Below are 12,222 nucleotides of genomic sequence, written 5' to 3' on the forward strand. Positions count from 1 at the left end.
ACAAGAGTAAAAGTTACGGATACGTAGTTATCGTTACGTCGCCGTCTAGCGTCAGTTTAAACGCTAGCGTTGTTAAGTGCGGACGCGCAAAATGTTTTAATTACATTTTTTTTCTATCGCAAATCGTATATAGTATGGATGTGTATAAAAGGATTTTTCTCGTATTTATATTATTGGGATACCTTTCTGATGGTACGTCGATTTTTTTTTTCATTTTTCCGACGCGCTTTTACCTATAATTCCAATATTTTCCACTTTACAGCGCGTCACTTCTATAATTACATATCGGATAAACCAATAATAATCATAGTTAATAATGTCAGGTTGAACAAGTAAACATTTTAACGCAACATGTAAATTTACGGAAATACCTCCACTTTCGCTTCTTTTTAAATGGTCATTTCAATAACGCGCTTAGGTATTATTAATTTTCAATTAGATTCGAGCGCTTGTGTCCGCAACTTATTAGGCGTCAATACATATTATTATCGCCGGTAATTAGCATAATTGTATATAATGTAATTGCTTATATTGAAATTGTTGTTAAATCGGATCGGTTACCGGGACTACAATGCCTTTTGTGCTTTTACCATAAGCGGCCAATGTCGCACCAATTGTAATTGCTTTTTAATAATGTTATTGTTAAATACCAATTATGTTTGTTTATACGCAGGGTGGTCCATTAAGCATTGGATGCACATCAATACTTGCTCTACCAGCGAGTAGATTCTTGAAAAATGATTTGCTGAGTAACGAATAGAATGTTAGTAAATTTATTTATACATGGAAAAGTACTCTTGTTGAACGACAAGTATGATTTTCTATTTTAAAGGAGTTTTTTGTTGAAAGTGAGTAAAAGTAATACAACTCCATTAATGGTAGTTGAAATCTCATGATCGTCTTATTGCTTTTCTTTATTCTGTCTGCGGGTATTAAATTTTCCATTACAATGAATGGTTATTATCACGCCAAATTTTTTACTCTATTAGTATTGTGGTTTTCTCTATCTTTTTATCACAAGTGAAACTAGAGAAAGTAAGTTGGGAAACAATTCATACAAATTTAACCTGCTCTGCAAGTTAATAGATTTTCTTGTTTTGATTCAGCCAAAAAGCCTCCTTGCTCAGTATTCCATTCTTACACATTAAACGTCTTTCCTGTATCTGTCTCTTGTTATACTACTATACAACCAGTAAATTTGATGCCATAACCTACAACATGTGGTAGAAAATCATTCTCGAATCATCGCCAAATAAAATTTGGAAAAGAACGAATTTCGTTATGGGCTGGCTTTCATAATGAACATTTTTTGCCTTGGTTCACTCCATTTCATCCCAATTGGCCACCACTCCAAGCGTCTCGGCGATAGCTACATCTTCGGTGGAAAGGACTCTTGGACGGCCTATCCGTCCAAAATTCTTTCCAAGAGTCTTCCTAGTGGTGGAGGTACCCGATAGGATCACGCGGCCAATTTCTTTGACATCACTTTGTGTTAATCCTTGTGTCGCTTATATCCAGAAGTTCTTCCATGTTTCCGCAAAAATACAAACATGTCGATATTACTTTCCCTTGCTGAGACGTGAGTTTAGTAATAGTTCGTTGGCTGCCAGTACCGAATTAAATCAATTTTAGCTTCCCCTAAAGATGAAAAAACCCTTATCTTTCTTTAACTTTGAAGCAATATGTGTGTTAAATAATTGTTTTATTAAAGTGCATGCTGTCGGTTATACCTAATAGGAAAGTAAAAATAATTCGCAGCATTTTTCTTGGTTCCTTTTATTAAAAAGAAATTATCCCAAACGTCTATCTGTATTGCTTTCTGAGAGGAGTTAGATATCTCTCTTTATAGCAAGGGAGAAAAGTTTTGTACACTAAACATCCATTTAGTGTCCAAAATGCATGGGGAGCCACCGGACATCTTTGAGTATCCTCGGAAATTCACGGAATATCTATGGACAAATCCGCCTACATATTCGGATTCACACGTACAATGTGCAATTACTCGCTGAAAATTCTTATTCGATTTATTTGGTTGAACCATTCAAATTTTGTTGCAATTTCAATAATGACTTCTCTCAAATTATAAAATCAAGGATTCAAATCTTGTGATGTACCCAAGGAAACCTAATTCAAGAAAAAATTGTCTTGCTCTCTTTCTTGTTACATTGCTAGTAAAAAACTTAGTCGCAAACGGCAAAACATGTTGTCTTGATAGTTAGGAGGAAGATTTTAAATACTTGCTATCGGTCTCATGATTGCGAATAAGATACTACTGTACAGGGTGCTTGGAGGTAAACTTGCATCCTTAGGAATATTGGAAAGCGGTTTCAAGCTATCTCAAATAGTAACGTGACAACCTTGCAATTAAAGACATAGTTTAATTAGATTTTGCAAGATATGTCTGTTATTTTTTAAAATACAGAAAAAAAACGCATTAGATTACCTTTCTCTTGTATCGCACGGCTTTCGAGTTATAGCCCAAAATTGTGATTTTTCAAAAGGGACATGCACTAATTTTTAATAGGTATCACTGAATTTAGAATTTTTTTTTCTAAAATAGACAGTGCAAAATAGGAAAGAGGCAAAAATGTTAATCGAATGTAAAATTCGATTATAAAGAATATTTTTGAAAAAGAATTCTCAATTTTTTAAATTGGGCGGTTGCTATTTTATTTTTTCAAAGATGACTTATTTTTCAAAATAATAATACAAGAGATCGGAGGCTGTAAACACATCAACACGGTACGACGCGAGAAACTTGGCGCATATGTATCGATCGGTACCCAAAATAGCAGAGTGTGATATCAACGAAAAAAAAGTCTAAATCTAAATGAATCTAAATCATCCCGGGACACACAGAGACACATAAAACAATTTTCATCAAAATCCGACCAGCCGTTTAGGAGTTCAGTTACAAACACATGTAGGTACAGAATAATTTTATAGATAATAAAGAAGATTACGCCGTCTTCACATTTTTCCTATATTAGCCTATTTTTTAGTAATAGCGCCATATTCTTAAAAATGAGTGAGCTAATTTAACCATTTTTTAGAATTGTCACGTTGCTATTTGAGAAAGATCAGTACGGATAATCTAAAAACAGTTTCCCAATAGGGATAAAAAAAAGTTTTTCCTATCAGGACATAGAAATTGAGACCGAGATTGAGACACTCGCGATATCGGCCTACTTTACCGATATCCGTATCGGCCGCCGATATGTTAACTATACAGAGTGTGACAATTGTATTTAAAAAAATGGGTCAGTAGAAAGAACGTACTTAATTTCTTCTCCATGTACATAGCTGCTAATATACGTACCGGCCCAATTTAACCATTGATAAATGATGTTGAGGACATGGATATTTATAAATATATAGTGGGTTGGGTTGGTAGAGAAGTTTTGGTTGGAACCTCGCCCACTAAAAAATAAAGTCAAAATAAATAAAATAAAAAAAATAAATAAATAAAACCTAAATAGATACTAAATATAAGAAATTTGTGACTGACAGACAGACATCAAATTTTTATCAATTAAAATTAATAAGAAAAAGTGTTTTCCCGAGAAATTTTGGTGCAGTCGATTTTTGGTAAAAAACGAAGGTTATACACTGCCTTTTTTTCGGGCCTCAAAAAAAATTATCTCAGATCGACCCGGAAAAAAAATTTTTCTTATAGAATGACATCAAAGGCGCAAAAGTGCAATTTTTATTTTTTGAAAGTGATATTAGTGCACTAAAAATGCTTAACTACTAAATGTAAAACACGAGCGTTCAGAATTGTACTTATTCTTTCTTCTACTTGGCAACCGTCCACAGCCGCCTTCCAAAAGACGTATCGCAGTCGCCACAAGAGTCAAATTATTTCGTTTTTAGAGAAATTTTTTCATAAGGAAAAAAATTCCCCTTATGAGACGGTTTTGTCCGTCACTCTGTCCATCTGTTCCTCGTCTAACTAGACAATGAAAAGTGTCAGCGAAGTCAAACCTTTTCTCATCGATTTCTACGAGTTCAGGGATCATGGCTATTGAATATTAGCCGAATTACATGTCTGGTTTCCGAATGCGAGCCGTGAGTGGCAAAAAATTACCCTACTGAAAATCGTATATCAACGACTGCGTGAAAAATTTAGGATTACATATTGACAGTGATATGCGGTTTAGTAAACATGTTTCGGAGTCATGTCAGAAAGCCTATGTTAATCTAAAAATGATTTTTTCCCATCGCCACTGTTTAAGTAGACATTTAAAAGTATTGCTATGTGAGGCACTTGTGCTGTCAAACTTTAATTACTGTGATGTGATTTATGGCCTCTGCTTGACTATTAGAGACGAATATAGAATCCAAAAAATGCAAAACTCTTGTCTTCGTTTGATCTTTGGAATCAAAAAGCATGAACGCATTACTTACAAACTACAAGAGCTCGGTTGGTTAAATATGGCTAATAGGAGATTACTACATTCAGCTTGCATATTTCACAAAATTGTTATAAATCAAATGCCACCGTATTTATACGATCTTATAAAATTTAGTTCAAATCCGCGGTTCTATAAATTATTGACACCACCATTTCACAAAACACGCAGGTATGAAAGATGTTATGCTTATAATATTGCCAAAGTATACAACGACCTCTCAAATGAATTAAAAAAAAATATGAATAGCGCTACATTTAAAAACCATTTTCAAGGTATTTTGTTGCTTAGGCAGTCTAATCAGCAGTAATATCATTGTCTTTCTTTCGTCCATTTTTTTTCTCAATTTCCTTCCTTTTCCTTGTATTTTAGTTTTCTTCTTATCGTCATCAATAGCTTCTGCCTTTGTTAATTTAATTTTTTATTCCACCTCTATGTAATGTATACTACTACTAGAATTAAGGGTTAAGTGGTAGAGCAGATGTATCACATGTTCATGCTGAACATCTGAACTTCGCCCTCTTAGGCTTCTGGCTACAATATAGTTTTTTTTTACCGTTTATATTGCTTTATGTTATTTTAGAAGTCTAATAAATGGCACTTATTATTATTATTATTATCTTATTTTATATGTGATGTTTTGTGCACTCGTTTCTTGCACACCTTTTACCTCGCCTTTTACCTATATGCCTTCTTTGGCTACTAATTTTTCCTTTATATTGTTTTTAACGTCTATACTTCCAAGCAAAGAAGCACTGGTCCAAAACTTAGTGTAATCCATAAAAAGCTAACGCTGTGATAAATCCACAAGTGCCGAAGCTAAACTTAACTCAGCAGGGATCGGAAGAGGTTTTCAAAAAGGTGTATAGGTAATAATTTATTCGCTTCGGTGCAGGATTCATTTTTTAGTATGACAATTCCTTTCTTTCCTCCGGTTGATTCTGGAATGCACATACGTGGACAAATTAGCAAACCTATTAGGTTATTGAGGAAACTGCGTTAGGCTTTTTTGTTATTAAGTATATCGTAACATTCGGCTAAGATTATAATTGATATTGTTAACCATGTTAATTAGTCTAAAGTAGGTTTTCTCTTAATCTCTGCTGCTAATGTATGGCATCAATAATCTATAGCCGCTTACTACTTCAATTTTGGCAACAACATGAATATCTTTTGCTAGAATATTGTTATGCTCAAACTTTGATACTGAGATAATTTGACTCATCGTTACGATATCTGTGTAAGTACTCTTCAGAATCTAAATAGTACTCATTTAGATCAAAGTTTCATTATCACAAGGTGAATTGCGATTTCGCTGAAAGCCACTCGCTTTTTCTTTTTGAGAATTAGAAATCCACTAAGCAATTACATAAACTGGTATTTAAATTAACCGGCATGCCGTAATCGTTTTAACTGAAAATGCAGGTGTCGTCGTTTCATTCTCCGTACAACTTTCACTTCTGTACAAAGCGACAATGATGATAGGACACATGCCATCTTATCAGTGTCGCGCGAGGCCTACAAGAAGATTTGCATCCTGCCTTTGTTTTTCCAACATAGATAAGCGTACAGTTTATGGTAGATATCACGGGTACCCTGCACTCGGTGGCATTAACCACACATCGGAGCTCGTCCTCCCAAGGGACATCGCTTCTGTAAAGTTTTATCATCTCTGATTCTATTAATAGTCCAGTAAATGTATTGTAAATGATACCTACTCTGCTGCGAACTTAATTGATTGACAAACATGCTAATGTAATGGTCTCTATCTTAAGTTTTTTTAAGTTTAAGATAGCAATACTTGGTAGAATGATTCAGTGCACGAAATTGGGAGAAAATGCTGTTGTTGTCATGGCCTTTGTCATTCTTTTTATGGTGACATTTACGGAAGAGGGACAGTCTAGTCGACTTAATATTCGAATCACAAGGCTTGCTCGGTATGTCTGGTATGCACTTAGCACACTCATCGAACGAATTCAATAAAGTATTGGTCTACTTAATAACTAACTTTTTTGTGAAGGACTAGAGTGAAACCGCTCTCTCACAAGGGTGAGCAGAAAAAAATAAAGGCGCCAGATAGGTATGTCGGAAATGACACTAATCGCTGTTATCAGTTTGGCAAATAATGCTGGGAGAAGGTGAAGGTTTGTGTACACGTGTTAAAACGAAAAATAGACGCAAATTTCTAGAATTACCCTTTTCCAAGTAATCATGCACAGTAACATTAACAAATATTTACCCATCTACAATTCAAATCTAGCAGTAAATTAAACAATCTAAAAATAAACGAATCGTTCATGCAAATTTTGATGATATAACCAATTTTTTTTATTGAGAAACGTCATAAACAAATACAATATTCCTGAACTGTGTAATTCAATTCAAAATTAATATCGATCATTCGGGGAAATTGCGTTTGAATTGAGGAAATCCATAGTATCAAAATAACATTTCCATCGTCACACCGATACCTTGTGACGGAGATGGTAGTTGTAGGGAAACCCGAAAGTAGTTTTGGTTAATTGTCTTTTAAATCCTTGAAAAACTTACAAGTTTCCAAACAAGTACACGGTTCAGTGTGATTTGAATACCAGAAATATAGAACAAACTTCAAGTGTAACAACACAGTGAACCTGTTACGATAATGTGAAAGGACATTGTGTGCATCACTGTTTTGTCCTTTTGACATTATGCTATTGACCGATTTTAGACAGCCAATTCTGATCTTTTAACCATATTAAATGATCCGCATTCCAATTACCACCAATTTGTGACATCTTATTATTATTTGCTTGATTTTCTTGTACTTTTCCTTAAAACTATATGGAATTTGTGTGTGTATATATAAAACTCCATGACATGCAAATCGGAAAAATCTAAGAATTATTAAAGTAATTAACAATGGGATAACATTACGATTTATTTATGTAAACTTAAAAATTAATCGTATCCACCAGCGGCTCGTGACCGTATAAAAATGAGGATTACAAGAAACTCCACAGAGGTATGAATTGTTTTTAGGGATTTAGGGAAATTCCTGCAATTGGGTTACTAAACAACCGCAAAATTACAAATCCAAACATGAATTACATAAACAAATGTGTTTTTATCAAATATATTTATTATAAAAAGCATACAAAGTACCTACTACAGCTATCTTGAGTCATTCTTATAACTGTCGTAATCCTTGTAAAAGTTGAAAAGCTCTTTCCGTCTCGGCAGTCGTCAGTGGAATAATGCTCAATAATCCCAAAATGTCGATTGTAAATTGTTGTCTATAACGAATTGAAGAAAATGCAGCGTAAAAACGACTATTTTCTAAAACGAATATTCTTTTTTGCAGCAGTTGAATTGGAAAGCGCTTTTCGCAATCTTGAAACTTTTCTGCATTAAAAAGGGACACAGCGAAACAATGATTTGTAAAAGAAAATGTGATATTTATTTTGGCTACTATAATGGCATCACTTTAAAGGACGATGTGCATTATAAATCGGAGCGACCGAAGGGAGCGGGATTTTAATGGGCAGAGCGTTGTAGCGTTGCTGCAACTGTTTTACTCATATTTTTGTTTTTCTTTTTTGATGTGCCCTAATTTAAATTTAAAACAATTGGCTGTGGCTGGCACAGATACCACCCGCACATCTGCGCATGCGCATTCTGGTCAAAAGCTTTTCAGCTTTTTTTAATGTCTATGAATATGTGTACAAAATTTGGTTGATGGTTCTAATCGGTTCAGCCGTTTAGCCGGAAATGAGAGTACAGACCGGCATTGCCGAGAATTTGTTTGATTCGGATTCCTGGTGCTTCAAAACGTGTCTTTCCGTCAAAAAAGTGGGGGGGGGGTCATTTTTTACCCCAATGCAATACCTCCCTTACTAACGTGCGGGGGGGGGGGGTTAAAAATACACAAACTCGAGCACTATACCTCTCAATTAAGTTTAATTTATAACAATGCAAAAAAATATGCATATTTGTACTTTTCCTGAATTACTGATTGTACACCTTTGGGTTACCCACTTTTAAGGCATGTTCACCCCAATATTTGGGGAGAGATAGAAGCTGTCATGCCCAGGGGGATTAAGAAACTGCCAAAATCGTTAACAGGTTGGTTGTTTGGTAACACATAACAAACGAACCACATCCAACTGGGAGGCTGATACCAGACGTTTCATCACCAATTACAAAAAGAAAATTTCCACGTGTTCTCAACAGTAAATCGTTATGGATTTCTTTGGAACTGCTTATTTGGGTAGGTTCCTTTAATGATGCTCTGCCAAAAAATACAAAACCAGTAAATGTACCAAGATTTGAAGTTTTTTCTCTCTCATCATGACCCACAAAAAATTATACAATTAATCATTTTTCAAAGTATTTGGAAAAACTATTAATAAAAGACGAATTCGCATACAATCAGCTTCAGTGTTAAAAAAATTATGAAGATAACATGGTTGGCTATGCCCATTAAAACCTCTCTCACATCGTCCTTTAAAGTACCTATAATACACCCACTTATCTGAATAGGTATTAAATCTGCGACGGTGTCACTTTGACAAATTTCGCATTGCCATTTGGATGTCATTACGGCTGCTTGTTATTATGAATTAACTAACACTACAGGCGTTCCATTATGAAGTTCATATCGAACTTGTATCATTAATAATTACTATTAAAAGCAAAGTTAGTACATTTGATGAATCAATGTGTATAGTGTATCAAGATCGGGGATCTGGACCGGACCGAATCAATACCGAAAACCGTACCGGAACCGTTTGTTGTTTCGGAACCGTAATCAGAACAGAAACCGTAATTCCTTCCCTTAAAAAATATTACTGAGAACCGGAACCCACAATTTTTTTTACGATTTTTACGGTTTTCTTCGGTTACACACTGCTAGAACCTAGAAGTTAAACTCAGCTTTCTGGCTATGCCCGATCAGAAAACGGCAGGCGATAATTGGAACCCAAAAGAAAATTCGAAACCGGAATTATTTTTAGAACCGAAACCCGGACTGGAACCGTTATAAATATTTTTTCGATAAAAGTGTCAGTCAGAACCGAAACCGATATTGCCAATAGGTCCAGATCCCTGATCAAGATAGAATCCACCTGACAGGGTCGTTCGTGACGTATCATTAGAGTCTCCGTAACGATGATGGATACAGGGCAAAGATGCCTTTTTTGTGACTAAAAAAACGCATTTGCAAATTTTGAAAAATGTTTTTCTCTCACCGTTACGGACATCCCAATGGGAACCACGAATTTAAACCACCCTGTACATGTGTAAATTTGTTTTACTGTAACAAATACAAATAAATTCGTTTTTAAGGGGTAATGTTTTCAATACTCTTTTGTGTACCGCAACCAAAGCGTTCATTACCTACTTAAAAAAAGCAGTACACAAAAGATCCCTACAATGCACACGTTTTATAACCAATAATAAGTCTAGGAGCTCATGTGCTAAGTACTGTTGTCAATAAATACACATAGGGAAATGCTTACGGGCACACAGACAGATAGTGGGCTCGACTGCGATAATTGTTCACCGGAATCTGATTTGGAGTTGTAAAAAGCTACGTTTGCCTATTTCCCGGATTATTACGTTATCAAAAGTATCAATAATAATTGATAAAGCATCCAGTTGTTGCGAAAAGTTCTCGATTGCTTTCGAGAACCAGAGGTTAAAAAGTGAATCTAGCATATCATGCAAAACGTTAACATTTTATTTCTTTCAGTTAGTCTGATTTTGGGCAACGTTTATAAAGGCCATGTCAATCTCTCGAACAAAATTCGTAGTTTTGGTATGCCCGCACTCATTTATCGAAAAAAGTTTATTGGATTTTGGGAAAAAATCCTGGTAGAAATAATGGTCGTGGCTAGAAGGATTTGGAACCTAATGGTACTGAGTCATTTTTCGGCAAATTCTTTGCGGAGTTTAGTTTTAAAGTCGAAAGTTCATCTGCAGTTCTCAATCAAAACTAGCGTACTACACATTTCCTCAAGGAGATAATGACACGAGGCGGGAAAACACAACTACTCGTTTTTTAACACGTCCCAATGGAAATTTTTGAACCGCATTGATAAGCAACTTTCCCTTGCCGACTATGGCACTTACACGTAAACAGTGCGGTACGTTGAACCACACCAGAAAGATACCCAGTGATGAAAAAATGAGGTTGGTTTTTCATTCTGTCCAGGGCAATTTTCGCTTCTCAACCCGTTACGGATCCATATATTATTATTTACGTAAAATCAAGCCTGCGCGATAAAATGCGGTTAATTCATTTGTTTTCTTAATTAATTTTAATCGATACGCGATTAGTGTTGTTGATACCTTTATTCTGATGGCTTATTTTTGGTTAATTGGCACCAATTTTTGTATCTAACTGTTGTTTTGTCAGAAGACTAGAAATGTATGCATTATAAAGCTTCACTAACGGTAAGGGGAAAGTTGAATTTTCCAAGGTTTCGGTTTTGTAGTTTCTCAATGCTAATGTATTTTTTCTTAGTGTACAGTACGATCCCGATTAACATGCACTAACAATTGTTAGTCAGAAGCTATTTCTGCCTCGTATACAGATTAAAATAAACGGAAATATGAAAATTCCATTAATTTTGAGTTATCGACAAGGAAACATTCCTACTCAAATGATTACTTATCAGTTTTGATAAACTGTAACGGACTCGATTGTCAGTTTGTACTCGAGCTGCTTCTGTCAATCTATCTCCTATGCAAACAAAGCGTTTGTTTAAGCTTCAACGGTACTCTATACCCAAAGCGACGCTTTGTTTGAAGCGGAGAATGACCGGGTGTTTCGCAAATTCCCTTAAATTTTGAGGTTTACTATGGTTAGTGGCTTCCTGTGTCTTACTATAAACCTAAGTTTCTGTGAAATACAAAAATATGAACATTGCGGTTGGTCTTCTCTCATTTCCTTATATGAGTTTTCTACAAGGCGTTTTATTTGCCCCTCAAATTCAAATCATAGCCCTGCCATAAGTATAATAATTATCTTCTCTGTTTTGCCGCGTTCATTTAGTATTTTATGTTCAGCCTTCTTATGTAATATTGCAGTGCAAACAGCATCCTCTCCCTTACATAATTTTGTCGGAAAATTATGGGGCGTTTTGTAATCTAATGAAATTACAACTTCATGAAGATTTTACTGATAATGCCTACAGTTTGCGCAATATGCTCTAACGATATAATGAGTTTTATCCATCTGTTTTTAGTTTCACACTTTGATACATAATGATGGTTGATATGAGAGTAAAAAAAAGTAGTTTTAATGACGTAAAAATTGTCGGACTACTACAAGGCTGGCTGGTTTTGCTATGTATTAGTATACTTTATTTTACTTTTTGAGTTTTGAGTTCATTGAAGATTTAAAGGAAATGTGCTCGACAAACTGACTCGGAAATAAATCTAGCATTTAAAAGTACTGGAAACGAAATGGAAAAACGGCCAGTTTCTAATGATTGTGTTCCTTTTGGATTTTGGTAGATACCTCCACGGAAACAAAAAGTTAACAAGTAATTAAACTACATTGGTTCATAGGAGAAAAATGTTTCGCTCGGTTTCATGTTGCATTCTATGCCAAATGTTGTATTTAAAGGTGTCTAAAGAGATCTTGCTGAGAGAGGTACAACAAAATCTGGCGGAAAATAAATTGATACAGTGGAGTATTACAGGGCCGACAGATTGCTGAACATTGGCGAATTTATAGCTACTCGCTTTAAATTGAATGGGATTCTTCTTTAGATCTACAAGAACCCATATAGCAAGCCTCTAAGAAAGCCAGAGAACAGAATTT

The 12,222-nt window shown here is 35.1% G+C and overlaps 1 protein-coding gene across 4 annotated transcripts in view; it reads left to right on the forward strand.

Annotated features, from left to right (window-relative positions):
• The window catches only part of LOC116167935 (vascular endothelial growth factor receptor 1-like), a 40,066-nt gene continuing 27,844 nt past the window's right edge, over positions 1-12,222 (forward strand). For 2 of the 4 annotated variants that reach the window (XM_031483551.1, XM_031483552.1), the window contains exon 1: positions 1-192. In XM_031483551.1, the coding sequence (XP_031339411.1) occupies positions 135-192 (58 nt within the window). In that variant the 5' untranslated portion in view covers positions 1-134. The remainder of the gene's footprint in view (positions 193-12,222) is intronic. The other 2 variants (XM_031483554.1, XM_031483553.1) reach the window with 1 other exon arrangement.

Source organism: Photinus pyralis, unplaced genomic scaffold (genome assembly GCF_008802855.1).
Source record: "Photinus pyralis isolate 1611_PpyrPB1 unplaced genomic scaffold, Ppyr1.3 Ppyr1.4_LG4, whole genome shotgun sequence".
Taxonomy (NCBI): Eukaryota; Metazoa; Arthropoda; class Insecta; order Coleoptera; family Lampyridae; genus Photinus; species Photinus pyralis.